This window comes from Podarcis tiliguerta, assembly GCF_965153285.1.
Source record: "Podarcis tiliguerta genome assembly, chromosome: 7".
In the NCBI taxonomy this organism is placed as follows: domain Eukaryota; kingdom Metazoa; phylum Chordata; class Lepidosauria; order Squamata; family Lacertidae; genus Podarcis; species Podarcis tiliguerta.
The window spans coordinates 81,309,614-81,328,033 of NC_139540.1; the positions used below are offsets into that span (position 1 = coordinate 81,309,614).

Consider the following 18,420-nt stretch of genomic DNA (forward strand, 5'->3'; position numbering starts at 1 on the left):
GGTCTTATTTTGCTCAGAACTATCCAGAAGGTCAGAGGCAGTATGAGAATTCTCAGTTTATGCACCATGCCTGCTCTAGGCAAAAGCGCCCCACAAAAGATTTATTTGTCTATTTCTTAGAAAGTATCTTACCCAAACTGTTCAGCAGCAAGCTCCCGGAATGGTTTGTTGTTGTTGTTGTTGTTTAGTCGTTCAGTCGTGTCCGACTCTTCGTGACCCCATGGACCAGAGCACGCCAGGCACTCCTGTCTTCCACTGCCACCCGCAGTTTGGTCAGGTTCATGTTTGTAGCTTCGAGAACACTGGTTTACAAGGGATCAAAGAAGCCCAATAGTACCATAGATTCCGGCGTATTAGGCGACTGGGCGTATTAGACGACTCCCCAAATTGGCAGCTGCAATTTGGAGGTTCGTCTTATAAGCCCAGTTGCCTAAAACACTGGGCAGCTCTGCGCCAGGAGAAAGCCTCCCGCGCAGAGCGGAGAGCGCTGCCGGCTGCTGCTGCTTCTGAAGCAGCAGTGGGCGGGCTCCGCGCCAGATGGCTTTCTCCTGGCGCAGAGCGGACCCTGTCGCAGGCTGCTGCTGCTTCGGAGCTTCCGCAGCAGCGGCAGCAGGTGGGCTCCACTCCGTGCCGCCCATACCCGGCGTATAAGACGACCCCTGACTTTTTAACCTCTTTTCTGGGGTTAAAAAGTCGTCTTATATGCTGGAATCTACGGTAGTAGTAGTAGTAACACAATAAAAAATGACAACACATAAATAACAATGGAACTTCCCAATTGAACTTCCCATTCCAGCAATGATTAAAAATGGATGAATCTAAAAGGCACTGAAAAGAAGAGAGCGATGACATGGGAGAAGCCTCCTTAGAGAGGGGAACTGGGTCCTGAGAGAAAGGCCTAAAGTTCATGTGAGATTCTGGCCCTCCCCCCAAATTCTGGAGCCAGCCTGGATTATAATTTATGCTGTTATTCCTATTTCTCTCTTTAAACGCCAGCTTCCAAAATGTCATTCCACAATTCCAACATACTGTTATGCTTTAGTGTGACCTGGAAACAGAAGTCAAGAGAGGACTATGTGGACACCAACTACTTTGATGCTTTCTTTTTCCTTAAAAATAATAAAAAAAACATGTTTTATTGGTTTCGTATAAAACAAATATAATAATAGCAATAAAGAAATAACACTCAGACTACATTGCTTATTAATTGCCAAGGACATCAAAAGTCAATAAAATATTTAGTTCAGCACCCCCTATGGTGTCTCTTGAGAACAACCCTTGGATTTATTCTATGGAAATTAATGGTTACCACTCAATCCAGTGGGAGGACAAGCAAACCACTGCAAAGGGAGACAACATTGTGGTCAGAAGAACCTTCCCTCCATTCCCTGACACTGTGTAATCATAGAATCATGGAATTGTTGAGTTGGATGGGACCCTTGGGTCATCTAGTCCAACCCCCTGCAGCGCAGGGATCTCAGCTAAAGCATCCATGACAGAGGGCCATTCACCCTCTGCTTCAGTGGTGTTGCTTGGGTTGTCAGCACCCGGGGCAAGGCAAGTAATTTGCGCCCCCTAACCCAGGGCAAGGCAAGTAATTTGTGCCCCCCGCTGCACTGTCCCTCCCCCAGATAGTCCCTCGCTCTCTCTCTCTCCGCACCGCACCGCACGCCTGGCACCCTCCCCTCCACAGTGGGCGGCAACCCGGCGGCTCAGATCGGATTCGCACAGCCAGCACTGCAGTGAGAGAGAGTGAGTGAGCCAGGTAGGGGCAGAGAGCTGCGAGTGCGAGCGCCCCCCCCCCCAGATGTTGCGCCTGGTGCGGCCGGCCCCCCCTGCACCCCCCACGCTACGCCACTGCTCTGCTTAGAAACCCCCAATGAGAGAGAGCCCACAACTTCCCAAGGTGATCTGAGCCTCACTTATGGGAAGCACTGCAGTAAAGAGCTGGGCCTCCATCATTGTGATAGGCAGTTTGCTACTAGTATTTATGAATGCTGTGCCTCTCCACTTAGCACTGCCAGCATATTTCAGAAGCATCCCCTGTTTCTGTTCCTCAGCTTGCTAGCTGACAAAGACAAAGTGCAGCGTTCTAGGGGATCTTCATTAGTTACCTCTTCAACCCAACCCTATGAGACTTTTCCCAGAGGGCAGTCTGTGAGTCTTTTTGCAGTGCCAACGTAAATATCATTTTGTTCTTTTCTTCACAGAACATTTTTGCCCAATGACTTTTGGGTTTATACGTACAACCGAGGAGGCTTTGTTAATCCCAGTTCCCCACATATTCAGGTAAAGCTTTTTAATTGTGTTTGCATGTCATTTCAGGCATTTATTGATTGATTTTAAGTGTTTGTACACCACTTGTCAGATGCATCACCTCCCAAGCAGTGTACAGAATTTTGAGGCAATATTGTTATGGGTGTGTGGAGTACCATGACTCTCCTAAATTCCTGCATGCAAGATTCTGCCCCACCCCCCACCCCCACCCCCAAAAAGCAATGTAAAATACAGGCTAACCCTGTTTTTCCCCAATGGATAATTCCCTGGCAGGTAAGTCATTAAGAAACAAACAGAAAGGAAGTGTTGGTTTTGCAAACTTGAAGGCGGCGGGGAGCGGGGCAGGGGGTGGGGAGATGCCATAGCACGAAGTGAGTGTGAGGAAAATCCCACGTCTCTGACTTAGCTTCTGCCAACTTAGCAGTTCAAAAGCACACCAGTGCAAGTAGATACATAGGTACCACTGTGGCAGGAAAGTAAAGGGCATTTCTGTGCGCTCTGGCTTCCATCACGATGTTTCTGTTGTGCCAGTAGCAGTTTAGTCATGCTGGCCACATGACCCAGAAAGTTATCTACAGACAAACGCCGGCTCCCTCAGCCTGAAGCAAGATGAGCGCCACATCCCATAGCTGCCATCCAGGTGTCCTTTACCTTTACCTAGAGGGCCGCAATATGAGAATGGCTGGGGTGGCTCCCTGCTTATGAAAGGCTCTCCCAGGAAGGCACCTTTATTACATATCTCTGGGGGCCAGGCAAGAACATATTCCTCTTCTCCCAGGCCTTTGGCTGATTAAACAATCTATGGCCTTTTAAACGGTGGGTGGTAGTTACTGTTTTTGCTTGTTACTACAATAATCTATTTTTGTATTTTTACATTGAAAACTGCCCTGTGATCCTCAGATGGCGTGCACACATTTGATAGATAATAGTAATTCCCTTGAACAGCACAAATAACTGTGGCTAGGCTCTCTCTTTCTAAGACAAGCTATCACTGGCACATCGACTTGAATGGATGGAAGATGGTTAGAAGCACAATTCTGGGGGAATTGAAACTGTGCGGCAGGAGGGGGAGGGTTAAAAACTGCATGTAAGCCTAGTTGATAGAGAAATTCAATTGTGTAAATGCTGCATCAATTGCTTTTTTCTCATTTTAAAAAATAACTTTAGGGTGAATGCTTCTATCAAGGATACATACAAGGGTTCCCAAACTCTGTTGCAATACTCAGCACCTGTCATGGGCTCAGGTAAGAGATTCCAACAGCCTAAGTCAATTATCTGTCAAGCCTAGCAGCGACCTGTCTCCGGCATAATCCAGGCACCAGATGTTTCACAAAAATACATGCAGTATATGTCCTGTCTCTCCCATCCCCATCCTTGTGTTTCACACTCCTGACTTTCTTCAGTGGAAGTTTGCAAGAGCCCAATATATTTGCTCTTCTCTGAGCAGTGGAAAGTTCCCAGGTGTGGTGCCTACCCAGGTTTGGTTTCCTTTGGAAGGAAATCACTGGAGACTTACTTGTGTTTTGTAATATTTGAGTTTATTTACAAACATGCAGGTTGAGCATAAGTGCAGGAGGCCCTGCTTAAGCATTCCAGTAGACAGCTAAATACCCCTGTCCCTGAATGAGGTATCTGGAGGAGATGGCCAGCACCCTAAGATACTGTGCGCCCAAACACAGGGCTAGCAGACTCCAGGGATTAATCGGCAGCCCTTATGCCAGCCGTTTCCTTCTCTATACATTCATACCTCGGGTTGAAGTAGCTTCGGGTTGAGCATTTTCGGGTTGCGCTCTGTGGCGACCCGGAAGTAACGGAGCGCATTACTTCCTGGTTTTGCCGCTCACACATGCGCAGACGCACATGTGCAGTAGCAGCTAATCGCTACTTTCAGGATGCAAACGGGGCTCCGGAACAGATCCTGTTCGCATCCAGAGGTACCAGTGTAATGTCTTCTTGGAATAATTTAGGGCTTATCCACACTTATCTTTCCTCCGCTCTTTCCTGGCACAGCCCACAATTTAAAGCTCTGTGTCTGAGCACCTGTTTCTAGCTCTGGCGCAGGCTTCCTCAAACTCGGCCCTCCAGATGTTTTTGGCCTACAACTCCCATGATCCCTAGCTAGCAGGACCAGTGGGATGGCAATTGTAGTCTCAAAACATCTGGGGGGGGGCGAGTTTGAGGAAGCCTGCTCTGGAGCATTCCCTGTGAAAACACACTCTTTAAAGCTCAACTGGAGCAAATGTCAATCAGTGGAAAACCCAAATGGATGTTTGCACTGATTCAGCTTTAACAAGTGTTTTTTTTCTGACAAACTGCTCTGTCACAGAGTGTTAAAGCGTGGGCCCTGGACCTCTGCCTGAAAGAGTGGGACCAAAGATAAGTGTTGCTCAGCCCTTAGTTTTCAAAGGGAGAGAGAGGGTCAGCATCATCAAAGGGCAGCCAAGGGGAAAGGGTGGAGCAGAATGTGTTCAAGGGGCTGAGGGTGTTCAAAGTGAGTCATGGACGGTTTTTCTTGGGGCATGAGCACCGAGAAGTGGAGGAGAGGTGCCAGATAAGGAATGGGAGTTTGTTTTGACTCTGGGAGCAATCAAGAAGCCACTGCATGTGAGGTAGGGTATTGTGTGCTCAGAGCGAAAAGGGAGTTATGAAAGACATTCTTAGCATCCCACGAGTTTGAGGTTAGTTTGAGGGACGCGGGTGGCGCTGTGATCTAAACCACAGAGCCTAGGACTTGCCGATCAGAAGGTCGGCGATTCGAATCCCCGCGACGGGGTGAGCTCCCGTTGCTCAGTCGCTGCTCCTGCCAACCTAGCAGTTCAAAAGCATGTCAAAATGCAAATAGATAAATAGGCACCACTCCAGCAGGAAGGTAAAAAGCGTTTCCGTGCGCTGCTCTGGTTTGCCAGAAGCGGCTCAGTCATGCTGGCCACAGTGACCCAGAAGCTGTATGCCAGCTCCCTTGGCCAATAAAGCAAGATGAGCGCCGCAAACCCAGAGTTGTCCGTGACTGGACCTAACGGTCAGGACTCCCTTTAGCTTTAAGCTCACTTTTCCTACAGTCTCCTTGAACCTTGGCTAGTACTTTCTATTCTTTCCAGAGGGCTGTTGCAGTTTGAGAATGTCAGCTATGGAGTTGAGCATTTGAAAGACTCGGCTAATTTTGAGCACCTGATTTATCAAATAAACAACAAAAACCTCCAGAGTCTACTTAGGAGAGAAGATTTGCCATCTACAGAAAGACAACCGGGGAGCGAGGGCATGCCTTATAAGTTGCTCTCAGATAATGCGGTAAGTGCTAAGAGGTTTCTTGCCTTCTTAAACTGGCCTTTAGGAGTGATTACCACCAATATTCATTTTTTGTTTGGAGTCCTCCCTGAGAACTTGGGTTAGTAGGCTTACAATACAGATGCAATGCAATAAATAGACAATAGCTACTGGGGTGGGGAAAGGTGTATTTTCCTTTGTATGCTCATTCCATAACTTACCTATACTGGATGTCTGTGATGTACCTGTACACAGGATATGGAGAATAAGTTTTTAAAAATTAAAAAGAACAGAAAAAGGCAGTGGCATAGCATTGGTTGCTGGCGTCCAGGAGGGTGTGTGTGTGCATCTGCCAGGTGGGGGGAGGGTGCACGCGCACTGGGCGGAGGTATGCCAGCCCAGCCCTCAGTGCTGATGCCCCCAGAATGATTCCATCCCCAATAGAGCAGAGTGGGGCCATCCTGAGCATCTACCTGTGTTTCTCACCCGAGGCCCTTCTTAGTGGGCCCTGTCTGAGGTTAGTGCAGATAGTGGCAACCTGAAAATGGGACTTTTCACTGGTGACTCCTCAGTTGTGGAATGTTGTCTTCAGGGAGGTGCACATGGCATGGCACCACCATTTTAAACTTTTAGGTTTAATTTGATCCCGAATTGGGGTCATATTGTATAGCTGGTTGTGGTGTTCATCTCTTAGTAGTGTGGCATAGGACTTATCCTTTCTATAGTATTGCAGAATGAACACTTCCAGTTTATTTTTCTTTTTGATATTTGTTTTAAACATCTGTACTTGTATCCTTTTTATGACGCCTTAAGACATTTTCTCTTGTAAATGGTGAATAAATGTAAGAAACAATAATACCATCAGGTGGACTTGATGGCCCTCTTGCTTGACTCTCATCTTCATGTCTTGACCAATACCTGCTTGCCTCCAAACATCAAACCCTAATGCTAAACCGTATCAAAGCACCTTTCTGGGCACAGCTGTGCATATTTTCCGAATGCGGCTTTGGATTTTTTAAACGTTATCCACACTCCTCTGCTGAAACCCTTAAACAGCAATGGGACTTGAGTGCATTGGTGCCTATTCTGGAGAGATTTTCTGTAGATGAATAAATTGGGAAAGTGAGAACCACTGTTAGGTGAACTGGGCAAAAGCACAGCTTTTGAAGTGATTTTTTTTCAGTGGAGCAGCTTGATGCAGGCTTTGTTCTAGTAATCTGCTGCTAACGTTAACCCATTTTGTATAAAAACTCCAGGGACCAAAATACAAAAATTATTACTAAATGTGATTTATTTTGTCTTTCCTCAGCCACTGTCAGATGTCACTAAAATACACAGATACATAGAAATATATATCGTTTTGGATAAGGGTTTGGTAAGTTACTGACCATGAGAAACACATCTTCTTGGAATGCTAACAAGGGCAATTCATTGAACCAGCATGGTGTTGTGCAGAGGTTTTCAGCCTTTTTGAGTCCATGCTCCCTTGACCAACTACCGTATTTTTTGCTCTATAAGATGCACCAGACCACAAGACGCACCTAGTTTTTGGAGGAGGAAAATAAGAAAAAAAATATTCTGAATCTCAGAAGCCAGAACAGCAAGAGGGATCGCTGCGCAGCAAAAGCAGCAATCTCTCTTGCTGTTCTGACTTCTGTGACAGCTGCACAGCCTGCATTCGCTCCATAAGACGCACACACATTTCCCCTTACTTTTTAGGAGGGAAAAAGTGAGTCTTATAGAGCAAAAAATACAGTACATTCTTTCTGCGGCTGCCCTGTGGGGAAACACACCCCAAGCCTCAGAAGCCAAGTTATGTCACCCCTTGCCTGCAGCCTCTCACCCCTTTTTGAACACCTTCCCTTGTGGAGTAATCCCTCAGCCTCCTCTTCTTGGGAGTCCTCCAGGCAGCTGCCGCCACTGCCCCTGGTCTCTGAACCACCCCAAAGAGGCCCTGGGAAGAGGATACCCCCAGCCTTAGCAGCCCAATGGACATTGGCCAAAGGTGAACGTGAGGCCAGCACCATACTCACCTTAGGAGGCTGCTGTGGGTTGCGCCAAGCCTGCAGGGTGGAAAGGCTCCCTTTGGCACTGGGCACTCAGCTCCCAGGAAGGCATTGCATACAGCAAGCACAAGAAAGGTCTGCATGGCGCCTACCTGCCTGGCTTCCTACTTATTCGTCCATTCTGAGCAGTAAGGGCTGAGCTCTCTCACCTACTTGCTTGCTTACTCCGAAGCTACCTCAGCTCCTGGCAACCAGCATCCCCTGGCCAGCCTCAGAGGCACCATTTGTTGAGAATTTGTGTATGTGCAGCTACTCACACAGAGTCAATTAAGGTTTGGCAGACAGCCAGAAGGCAATCTGAAGAAGTCTGCCTGGTGATAACAGAGGCATGGAGACAGCTCCCTGACTGGTCAAGCTCTCTCAAGGGAGTGATAATTAGTGGCCTACTAACTGGTAGTTTGTGGTTCAGTGTGTCAGTGAGTGTAGGAGTTGTGAGTCGTGTCAGAGAGAGCTAGCTAGAGATCCGTGTTCTGTTCCTGTAAATAGTCCACTCTATATAATAAAGACCTAACTACAAGTTCCTGGTTCCTGCTTCGTCTATCCTATCTGCAGCCAAGTCGCCAATTGCTTCCGTGGATTCTGCGTGTACTCTGCTAGGTCTAGCTAAGGTCCTGCAGCTAGTCAGAAAGTTGCGAAACACCAAATAGGTTCTGCCAGTAGATTAAGGGCAGCAGATTGGCGTAGATTGGTTGCGGCGAGTTCCTGAAGCAGTGGACGCCTAGGTCACACTATTCGCCTGTGGAGCTTGTAGCCAGGGTTGCTGCAGCAAGCAGCTCCTCCTTTGGGAGGCAGAGACGCAAGAGGGCATCAGAGGAGGAGGGAAGGAAGGAAGGAAGGAAAGAGGGACAGAGGCCAGTGTTGCCTTCGGCACCCCTGGCCATCTTTTGGGCACCCCAGGGTGCCATGGCACATGGGTTGGAAACCACTGGTGTAGAGGATAGAGTGTTGGTCTTAGATGGTGAGATTTGGCATATAGGGTCTAGCCATTTTCTCTCAGTCTAATCTGGTTTGCAGGGCTACTACTGAGTATAAAATGAGATAACACCGTATACTCACTTAGCCTATTAGCAGTAGACTGCAATTCAAGCATGGCAGGAGGTTGTTGAGGACCCTGAAGACCATCTCACCCTGCTAAGGTTGTTTGATTCACTGCTATCCTACAGACACACATGCACTGAAAGGCGAGCTCTAAGTGCATTCAAAGCACTTCACATCCCTTTACCATATATGTTGGCCCAACGTTTGGTTCAGCTCTCAGACCAAGTTGCATATGACCCAGTGTTCTGTTGCACACACTGGCAGTCTACCATAACTATTGTCTATTTTATTGTTTATTTTTGCTATGATTCACGCAACTGTTTTTCTCTCCAGTACAACTTTTTGGGTGGAAGCAAAGAAATTGTAACCGACAGCATAGCACAGCTTATTGGTTTTGTCAACAGTGTAAGTGACTGCCATGTTTTGTTTTTCTTTCGTACTAACAAGAGCCACTTGGATGTTTTCACTTGGCTATCACTCTTAACAGCCTTGCCTTGCAAGCATCTGCTCTGGCAAAGTAATTGCATAGCATTGGATGATAGGTCTTCTGCGACTGGACCTAATGGTCAGGGGTCCCTTTACCTTCAGTAACAGTGAACCTTGAGTTCACACACTCCTTATTCCCCTCCGCTCTTCTGGCACAGCCATGAGAAGGAGATCAGAAGCTACTTGCTTCCCATTTAAAACTAACCAGAGTTTCTTTTATGTCTGAACTGGGACCAGGATGAGGTGGGGTGGAGGAACCCTGTTTAGTTAAAAGTACCGTTTGTTGAAACAAACCAGGATCAAACTTTGGTGTGGGATCTTGACTTGTTAACAAACCATAGTTCGAACTAACCAACCTCCACAGTTCAGAAGTCTCCAGTTAGTTTAAAACCATAAGTGGACACGCTATAAGAGGAATGGGGAGGGGACAGCATTTGAGCCCAAGGATCTATATGTGCCTGCAGTCTGAAAGTCTCATTCTCAAACCTTTACTGAGTGGCTGCCGAGACCATATAACACCAGTCCTGAAAGAGCTACATTGGCTCCCAGTACGTTTCTGAGCACAATTCAAAGTGTTGGTGCTGACCTTTAAAGCCCTAAACAGCCTTGGCTCAGTATACCTGAAGGAGTGTCTCCACCCCCATCGTTCTGCCCAGACACTGAGGTCCACCGCTGAGGGCCTTCTGGCGGTTCCCTCACTGTGAGAAGCGAAGTTACAGGGAACCAGGTAGAGGGCCTTCTCAGTAGTGGCACCCGCCCTGCGGAATGCCCTCCCATCAGATGCCAAGGAAATAAACAACTATCTGACTTTTAGAAGACATCTGAAGGCAGCCCTGTTTAGGGAAGTTTTTAATGTTTGAAGTTTTATTCTGTTTTTAATGTTCTGTTGAAAGCCGCCCTGAGTGGCTGGGGAAACCCAGCCAGATGGGCGGGGTATAAATAATAATAATAATAAGAATAAGAAGAAGAAGAAGAAGAAGAAGAAGAAGAAGAATAGGCGTATGTACAAGATTCCAGTAGGGTTCAGTACAAAAAATAAATAAATCATTCATCAGAAACCTGCATCTAACACTTACGTTCCCTGAAATGAATCCTCATTTCATGTTGCCGAACCTGGCTACTATCTCCATGTTAATTCCCCCCCCCCCATCCTGAATGCTTACATTTGTCTGAATGGCCACTCCTAGAAGAGTTTGGATTAATAAGCTTAGATTGAATTATCTGATACCAGGATGTGGGTGACTGATTCTATTTGTCACAGCAGCCGCCACTCGCTGCCCACCATCGACATGCACCTGGACAGTGTGTGTGTCGCTATGTGTGCACTGTGATGCCCCCCCAAGCTGTCTGGAGGCTGCCTCCCTGAGGCCACCCCCTCATTTGCCTCATGGGCGCACCAGCCCTGAGCCCCTGGCTTCTTGCATGTGTGATGGCAAACTGGTGAGCCCTGGCACAAATTAGGACCGGGCTCTTACAATCACCCAAATCTTTGTGATGAATTCTTCAAAAATTAAGTTGGAACCGCTGAACATGTATTTTGCTCTGCCTTTATTTGAGCTTGCATTCTTTCCATCTTTTCAGATGTTTTCTAGCCTTAACATTACAGTTGTTCTATCTTCTTTGGAGTTCTGGACGGACCATAATAAAATCTCAACATCAGGAGAGCCCGATGTGTTACTACGGAAATTTTTACGCTGGAAAAATTCATATCTTGTTCTACGGCCTCATGATCTGGCACTTCTGTTAGTGTAAGGAGATATATTTTATCATATAGAGCACTCTAATATTGCTATAGCATGCATACTCATCTACACTGAGAGATAGTGACTCACTAACATAGGCACTATCTCCCTGGGGCTCTGAGTGCCCAAGCACTCACAAGGTTTCACATATCGGGGCTGGGCACCCACAAAATGCAGGGCCAGGGGCGTGGGCACCATGCCCCGTGCCCACTGAGTTTGGGCAGAGGGTGGAAGAAAGTGTGGAGTTTGGGTGGGAGGGGTCCAGTCGCCTCGCTGCTGGAGCTCACGCCCTGCACTACGACGTCATGATGTGGGGCGTGCTGGGCACCCACAATGTGGGGCCCAAGTCAGTGTTGTTGTTCTCTAACATTTCAGAGAGGCGTCTTTCTGGTGGGGATTGAGTCTGGAACCTTCTGCGTGGAAAGCGGGCATTCCACCCCTGAGCCATAGCTTTCACCCTTTACTGAAATATTTATCATAGAACATTGTGCCCTTCAACAATATTTCTTCCTTAGAGTAGGTAGCAAATATCAATAGCATAAAGGTAAAGGTAAAGGTACCCCTGCCCGTACGGGCCAGTCTTGACAGACTCTAGGGTTGTGCGCCCATCTCACTCAAGAGGCCGGGGGCCAGCGCTGTCCGAAGACACTTCCGGGTCACGTGGCCAGCGTGACATCGCTGCTCTGGCGAGCCAGAGCCGCACACGGAAACGCCGTTTACCTTCCCGCTAGTAAGCGGTCCCTATTTATCTACTTGCACCCGATAGTGCTTTCGAACTGCTAGGTTGGCAGGCGCTGGGACCGGACAACGGGAGCGCACCCCGCCGCGGGGATTCGAACCGCCGACCTTTTGATCGGCAAGCCCTAGGCGCTGAGGCTTTAACCCACAGCGCCATCCGCGTCCCCCATAAATAGCATAGCCTTCCATTAAAATGCAGTGCTGTGCAAACTAGGGACAGACACATCAGTTTAGTCCACTTCATATAGCCGTTTTGCATGTGCTCACATTTTACATGTGTTGTTTGCACATTCCATGTGCAGAATTCCCCCCTCCCACTGAAAAATCATCCCAAATGTAGTAGTTTTTTTTAAAAAAAATACTTACGTGGTGATCTGAGGGATGACTCTACATGTTTTCTTTTGTTTAACAACTCAATGAGCTAGAAAATGATAACTACCGTATTTTTCACTCTATAGGACGCACCCGACCATAGGACGCACCTTGTTTTAGAGGGGGAGAACAAGAAAAAAAATTCTCCCCCTCTCTGCTCAGCGCCCCTTCATCGAAGCGGCAGGAGAAACGGAGCCCCTTCCATTTCTCCTCCCGCTTCGCTGAAGGGGCGCTGCGCAGCTCTCCCTCCCCCACAACCTGAAGCCAGGAGAGTCTTGCTTTCCTGGCTTCAGCGAAAGGAACCCGAAGCCTGCGGAGGCTTCAGGCGGCTATCTTTGAAGCCTGGAGAGTGAGAGGGGTCGGAAAGCAACGCGAAGCCTCCGGAGCGTGGCGGGAGCGCTCCCTCTGCGCTTCGGAGGCTTTGCGTTGCTATCGCTGAAGCCAAGGAGCCTGCATTCACTCCATAAGATGCACACACATTTCCCCTTAAATTTTGGAGGGGGAAATGTGCGTCTTATAGAGTGAAAAATACGGTATCTTCTCCCTCCACTGTCAGTGGTAGAATGCCTCTGAATACACTTGGTACACAAGTGAGAAGAGTGCTCTTGCGCTGAGACCCTGCTTGGCCACTGAGAACAGGATCTTGCACTAGATGGGCCTTTGGCTTGATCCTGCAGCCAGGCTGCATGTTGAAAAGAGGGCTGCAAAAGCATCTGGGAGCGTTATGGTGTATTGTCTCTCTAATGGGACTCAGATGGGAAAAGCAGGTGGCTGCCCTGATGGCTGATGAGGGGGGTAACCTTTTCACTGTACTAATTTCCTACAAGGGCTGTCATGTCACCATGCCTTGTTGCTGCCCCATTCCCTGCTTCATGTGGCTATCTCCTGTTTTACAAAGGAAACTGTTAATGTCAGCCCTCAGACCAGTTAGTGGAAATTTCCTAGGAGCATGCCCTGTTAATCTTAATGGGACCTACTGCTGGGCTTGGGATTGCACTATTAGGATCAAAGGATTTTCAGCCTTTTTGTGCAGTTATCTGAAAAATATAGCATTGCAAGAGCGCCAGCAGCTGGCCATAGAAAGTGAACCGACCTTTCCGTAGGTAAAGCTGAAATAAAAAGTGCCTATGATTAGTCACTGTGTTGTAGATAGCATACCAGAGTTCAACCAGAGAGACCTGTTTCCAGATTCCTCTTCGGCCATGAAGCTCACTGAATAATCTTGGTCCATCATTCTGTACAGTGGTACCTCGGGTTAAGTACTTAATTCGTTCCGGAGGTCCGTGCTTAACCTGAAACTGTTCTTAACCTGATGCACCACTTTAGCTAATGGGGCCTCCTGCTGCCGCCATGCCGCCGGAGCACGATTTCTGTTCTCATCCTGAAGCAAAATTCTTAACTCGAGGTACTATTTCTGGTGCTGGAGGAGACTCTTGAGAGTCCCATGGACTGCAAGAAGATCAAACCTATCCATTCTGAAGGAAATCAGCCCTGAGTGCTCACTGGATGGACAAAGAAGACAAGACTCCCTGGAAAAGACTCCGGTGTTGGGAAAGATGGAGGGCACAAGGAGAAGGAGACGACAGAGGACGAGATGGTTGGACAGTGTTCTCGAAGCTACCAGCATGAGTTTGACCAAACTGCGGGAGGCAGTGGAAGACAGGGGTGCCTGGACCAGTTAGTTGAATCCAGCACAGTATTTATATTGTGCCCTTCCTCACAAAGCATTTTGTCACAGAGTTGCCTGAGAGAGCTGCGAGTGCGAGCGCCCCCCCCAGATGTTGCGCCCGGTGCGGCCGGCCCCCCCTGCACCCCCCACGCTACGCCACTGGAGAGACAGAGACTTTGCCAACCTGGTGCCCTCTAGATGTTTTCGATTACAGTTTCTGTCATATCCAGCCATCTGTTGGCTGTGGCTGATGAGAGTTGTAATCCCAAACAACTGGACAGCACCAAGTTGGCAAAGCACCTGTCATAGATGCAAGACAGAAACTGCACAAGAAAACGGTGTCCTTCTCTTGCATGGGAAAGCATAGAAGCACAGCTCAGCGGCCCCTGCCAGGAAAAGTTTCCCTTCTACTGAAAGATTTCAGCAGATGTTAAAGCTAAATAGCAGATTGCTCACCTGGGATTGTGGGCAAATGATGGTGGAAGGGACCAGCTGTGGTAACAAGACCTGGGAAAGCCACTGTGTATGTAATGTTCTCCACCGCTTCTTGATTATGTGAAGATTTTGCCATTTCTTTTGAAGACACAATCCCTTTAGCTACTCCACCATCTCCTTTTGTGTTTTAGTTACAGGGAGAAACCTAATTATATAGGAGCAGGATTTATGGGGAAGCTGTGCCTCCGGAATTTTGATGCAGGAGTCGCTCTGGTACAGTATGGCTGAACTTTCTTGGCTAAAGTGTATATGTTGCCTGTCTTGGATTTAGGTACAGTGGTGCCTCGCAAGACGAAAAGAATCCGTTCCGACAGTCTCTTCGTCTTGCGGTTTTTTTCGTCTTGCGAAGCAAGCCCATTAGCGGATTAGCGCTATTAGCGGTTTAGCGGCTATTAGCGGCTATTAAAGGTTTAAGGGATTAGCGGATTAGCTGCTAAAAGGCTATTAGCGGCTATTAAAGGCTTAAGGGATTAGCGGATTAGCTGCTAAAAGGCTATTAGCGGCTTAGATCAGCTGATAAGCGGCTTAGATCAGCTGTTAGGCAGCTTAGCCATCAGCTGTCAAGCGGCTTAGCTAACAGCTGTTAAGCGGCTTAGGGGCTTGGGGAAAAGGGGGGGAGGGGGGAAAACCCCAGGAATCGCAAGACATTTTCGTCTTGCGAAGCAAGCCCATAGCAAATTCGTTTTGCGAAGCACCTCCAAAACGGAAAACCCTTTCGTCTAGCGGGTTTTCCGTCTTGCAAGGCATTCGTCTTGCGGGGCACCACTGTATTGCAGGGGTAGATAACCTGCAGACACACCCTTTAGGGTATGAACAGGGATGCCTATTCAACTTCCCTGTCTTTGGAGCAAAGCACAATATGATCTTAGGTTCTACAAAATGAACTTAAATCCAGTGGTATCTCAGGTTAAGAACTTAATTCATTCTGGAGGTCTGTTCTTAACCTAAAACTGTTCTTAACCTGAAGTACCACTTTAGCTAATGGGGCCTCCTGCTGCCACCGCGCCGCTGCTGCACGATTTCTGTTCTCACCCTGAAGCAAAGTTCTTAACCCGAGGTACTATTTCTGGGTTAGCGGAGTCTGTAACCTGAAGCGTCTGTAACCTGTACTAAGATGCTCCTAAAATACGCTCCTAAGAGACTTGTTTGCATTTAGTCACCCATAATGGAGTGGAATAATCTGGTTCCTGATTCCAGTTTTCCCTCTTCCTTCTAGTATCAGAAGTCGATGAGCAAAGAGCCATTCTCCGTCATTCTGGCCCAATTGCTGGGCCTTAACCTGGGGATGGAATATGACAACGGCAAAGAGTGCAAGTGCCCAGGAGGTTTCGTCTGCATAATGAACACGGAAGCAGTGTAAGTACTATGACTATTGCACTGAGCAGCTCATAGGTAGTCCTATAGTGTTAGGACTGGACCTAAGCCTCTGCTTGCACTTTTGATAGTGGAAGGCAGCAGCAGAGCTCATCTCCTGTAGCCTTTTTAGACTTTACCGATTGGTTGGGTGAGCGTTGCTCCCGGACGGGAGGAAGGAAGTCAAATGACACCGAGGTTCGGTTCAGAGAAAGAGTTTATTCTGCTCTCCGGACAGCAGAAGGCACTGCGTGAATCGGTTCACAGCAAGCACAAAAGCAAGAGAAATTGCATACAGTATATATATCTTCCAGGCATCCTCTCCCCCCTTCCCCAGGAATCCAGACACGTAAGCTTATACACGTAAGTTGACATCACAGATGTTCCTGCTCCTGTACTCTTAACCATAAAAGGGTGTTCCTGTTCCTGTGCTCTTGGCCATAAAAGGGTGTTTCTGTTCCTGTACTCCTTATCTTGGGGTAAGAAGGTCACCAACTCTAAGAGCACTCCTGGCGCTGTTCCTGGGGGGCTGACAAGGTCTGTGCGTCATTGTGGTCAGGATGTAAGATAAGACCCAGGTGTGTCATCCCTGCTCCACTTTGGAACTGGCAAGGCCATTCATTAGGCGTCACGGACTGATAAAGGAGAGAGCTTTTGTTTATACAGCTGTGTTCTTGTTATGCATTTGCTCAAGTGCTCAAGTTAATGGTTTTTCGTTAATGCACCCTTGGAGAAGGAAAAATGAAGAGTTGGGGGCCTGTTTCAGACTGCCTGCACGGTCAGATTTTAGAGTTTGGAAACTCATTCCTTCACTCCTATCTCAGCACTGTACTGAGATTAGAGATAACAGAAATGGTGGCTACTCTTCTGCAGTTTACCATCATAGACCAGGCACAGGCTTATCTCCTGTGGTTCGTCAACAATAACAACAACAACATTTATTTATATGCTGCCCATCTGACGGGGTTGCCCCAGTCACTCTGGGCAGCTCCCAACAAAAAATAGTAAAAGCACAATACAACACCACACACTACAAACTTCCCCTCAACTTCTGGGACAAATTCAGAGGCCAGGAAAGCCTAATTATGCCTGTGGGTCTGATGTTCCCCACTTCTGCCATAAGGGGTGAAGTTCTGCTATACCTGTGTATAAATAGGGCTTGTGTATTAGCAAACGTTGAAGAGCCAAAAATCTTCCACTGCTATTTGGTATCTGCTGTTAGCATTTTGTACTAAATGTAACTGGAAAAAATCCAGTACAGTGGTACCTCGGGTTAAGTACTTAATTCGTTCCGGAGGTCCGTTCTTAACCTGAAAATGTTCTTAACCTGAAACTGTTCTTAACCTGAAGCACCACTTTAGCTAATGGGACCACCCGCTCCTGCTGCGCCAGTGCCACATGATTTCTGTTCTCATCCTGAAGCAAAGTTCTTAACCCGAGGTACTATTTCTGGGTTAGCGGAGTCTGTAACCTGAAGCATATGTAACCTGAAGCGTATGTAACCCAAGGTACCACTGAAAGTAGAAAGTGTAAAGCTTGTTTAATACTGGTAAAGGTAAAGGTACCCCTGCCCGTACGGGCCAGTCTTGACAGACTCTAGGGTTGTGCGCCCATCTCACTCAAGAGGCCGGGGGCCAGCGCTGTCCGGAGACACTTCCGGGTCACGTGGCCAGCGTGACGAAGCTGCTCTGGCGAGTCAGAGCCGCACACGGAAACGCCGTTTACCTTTCCGCTAGTAAGCGGTCCCTATTTATCTACTTGCACCCGGGAGTGCTTTCGAACTGCTAGGTTGGCAGGCGCTGGGACCGAGCGACGGGAGCGCACCCCGCCGCGGGGATTCGAACCACCGACCTTTCGATCGGCAAGCCCTAGGCACTGAGGCTTTTACCCACAGCGCCATCCGCGTCCCTGTTTAATACTGGAGACCTATGCTATTTCTCCCCTCAAGATAATTGGAGGTGGTTTTAAAGAGCGATCATGCTGTGTTCACTCATTTCTCCTTTTGCCTCTAGACAGCAAGTTCTTTCAGGTCTTTTCTTTCAATAATTGCCGAACACCCACAACTTATATTTTAAATACATGGCTTCCCTCCAAGAATCATGGAAACTATACTTAGTGGTTGTGAAGTGTAGCTCTGTGAGAGGTATACTACAATTCCCAGATTAATTGGGGGAAGTCATGTGCTTTAAATCTATGGTGTGGATGTTGACCAGCTGAAAGTAGGACAAAATAAATGCTCATTTTAAAAAGCTGGATCTTACCTTTCATTGTTTTATAGTGATTCAGTATGATGCCTCGGAGCCGTGTCTGCAACTATGCAGACTGTAACAAAACTTCTTGAAAACTTCATAAAAATGTTAAAAGGTTTTTATTTGTTTGTTTTTTGGTGGAAAAAGATGTTGCTCAGGTCACCTTTCAGGTTTCAGAGACTGGCCTGGCCTCCTGCTGCGCTCGGCAGCCCTCCATTCAGCATGCATAAGAAGGAAGGGGCTCTTGTTTTTATTTTTATTTATTTAAAATGTGTTGAGTCTGTATGCGTGCTTGCCATGTAATAATATCAGATTCATCTTACTATGTTTCAGACTTTCAAGTGGAATCAAAGCTTTTAGCAGCTGCAGCATTGAAGACTTCCAATATTTCATTAAATTCAGAGGAGCCCACTGTCTCTCTAATCGGCCTAATTTAAAATTGTTTTATAAGAAGCGAAGTGCCAGAAGCAGAGCGCTTTGTGGGAATGGTGTTCTGGAAGCTGGAGAGAAGTGTGACTGCGGCTCTGAAGAGGTCAGTACCTCCTAAATAGAATCATAGAATCATAGAGTTGGAAGAGACCACAAGGGCCATCGAGTCCAACCCCCTGCCAAGCAGGAAACACCATCAGAGCACTCCTGACATATGGTTGTCAAGCCTCTGCTTAAAGACC

General features: G+C 47.6%; 1 protein-coding gene and 1 long non-coding RNA gene across 5 annotated transcripts in view; both read left to right on the top strand.

Moving 5' to 3' along the window:
- Positions 1-18,420, top strand: part of LOC310681248 — a 57,999-nt gene that overhangs the window by 12,158 nt on the left and 27,421 nt on the right. The window lies entirely within an intron of this gene.
- LOC310681153 (disintegrin and metalloproteinase domain-containing protein 2-like) overlaps positions 1-18,420 on the top strand; it is a 48,800-nt gene that overhangs the window by 8,534 nt on the left and 21,846 nt on the right. For all 4 annotated transcript variants that reach the window (XM_083448672.1, XM_083448674.1, XM_083448673.1 and 1 more), the window contains exons 4-12: positions 2,211-2,289; positions 3,445-3,521; positions 5,376-5,565; positions 6,851-6,916; positions 8,979-9,050; positions 10,713-10,879; positions 14,279-14,360; positions 15,364-15,503; positions 18,083-18,281. In XM_083448672.1, coding sequence (XP_083304798.1) covers positions 2,211-2,289; positions 3,445-3,521; positions 5,376-5,565; positions 6,851-6,916; positions 8,979-9,050; positions 10,713-10,879; positions 14,279-14,360; positions 15,364-15,503; positions 18,083-18,281 — 1,072 coding nt within the window. The remainder of the gene's footprint in view (positions 1-2,210; positions 2,290-3,444; positions 3,522-5,375; positions 5,566-6,850; positions 6,917-8,978; positions 9,051-10,712; positions 10,880-14,278; positions 14,361-15,363; positions 15,504-18,082; positions 18,282-18,420) is intronic.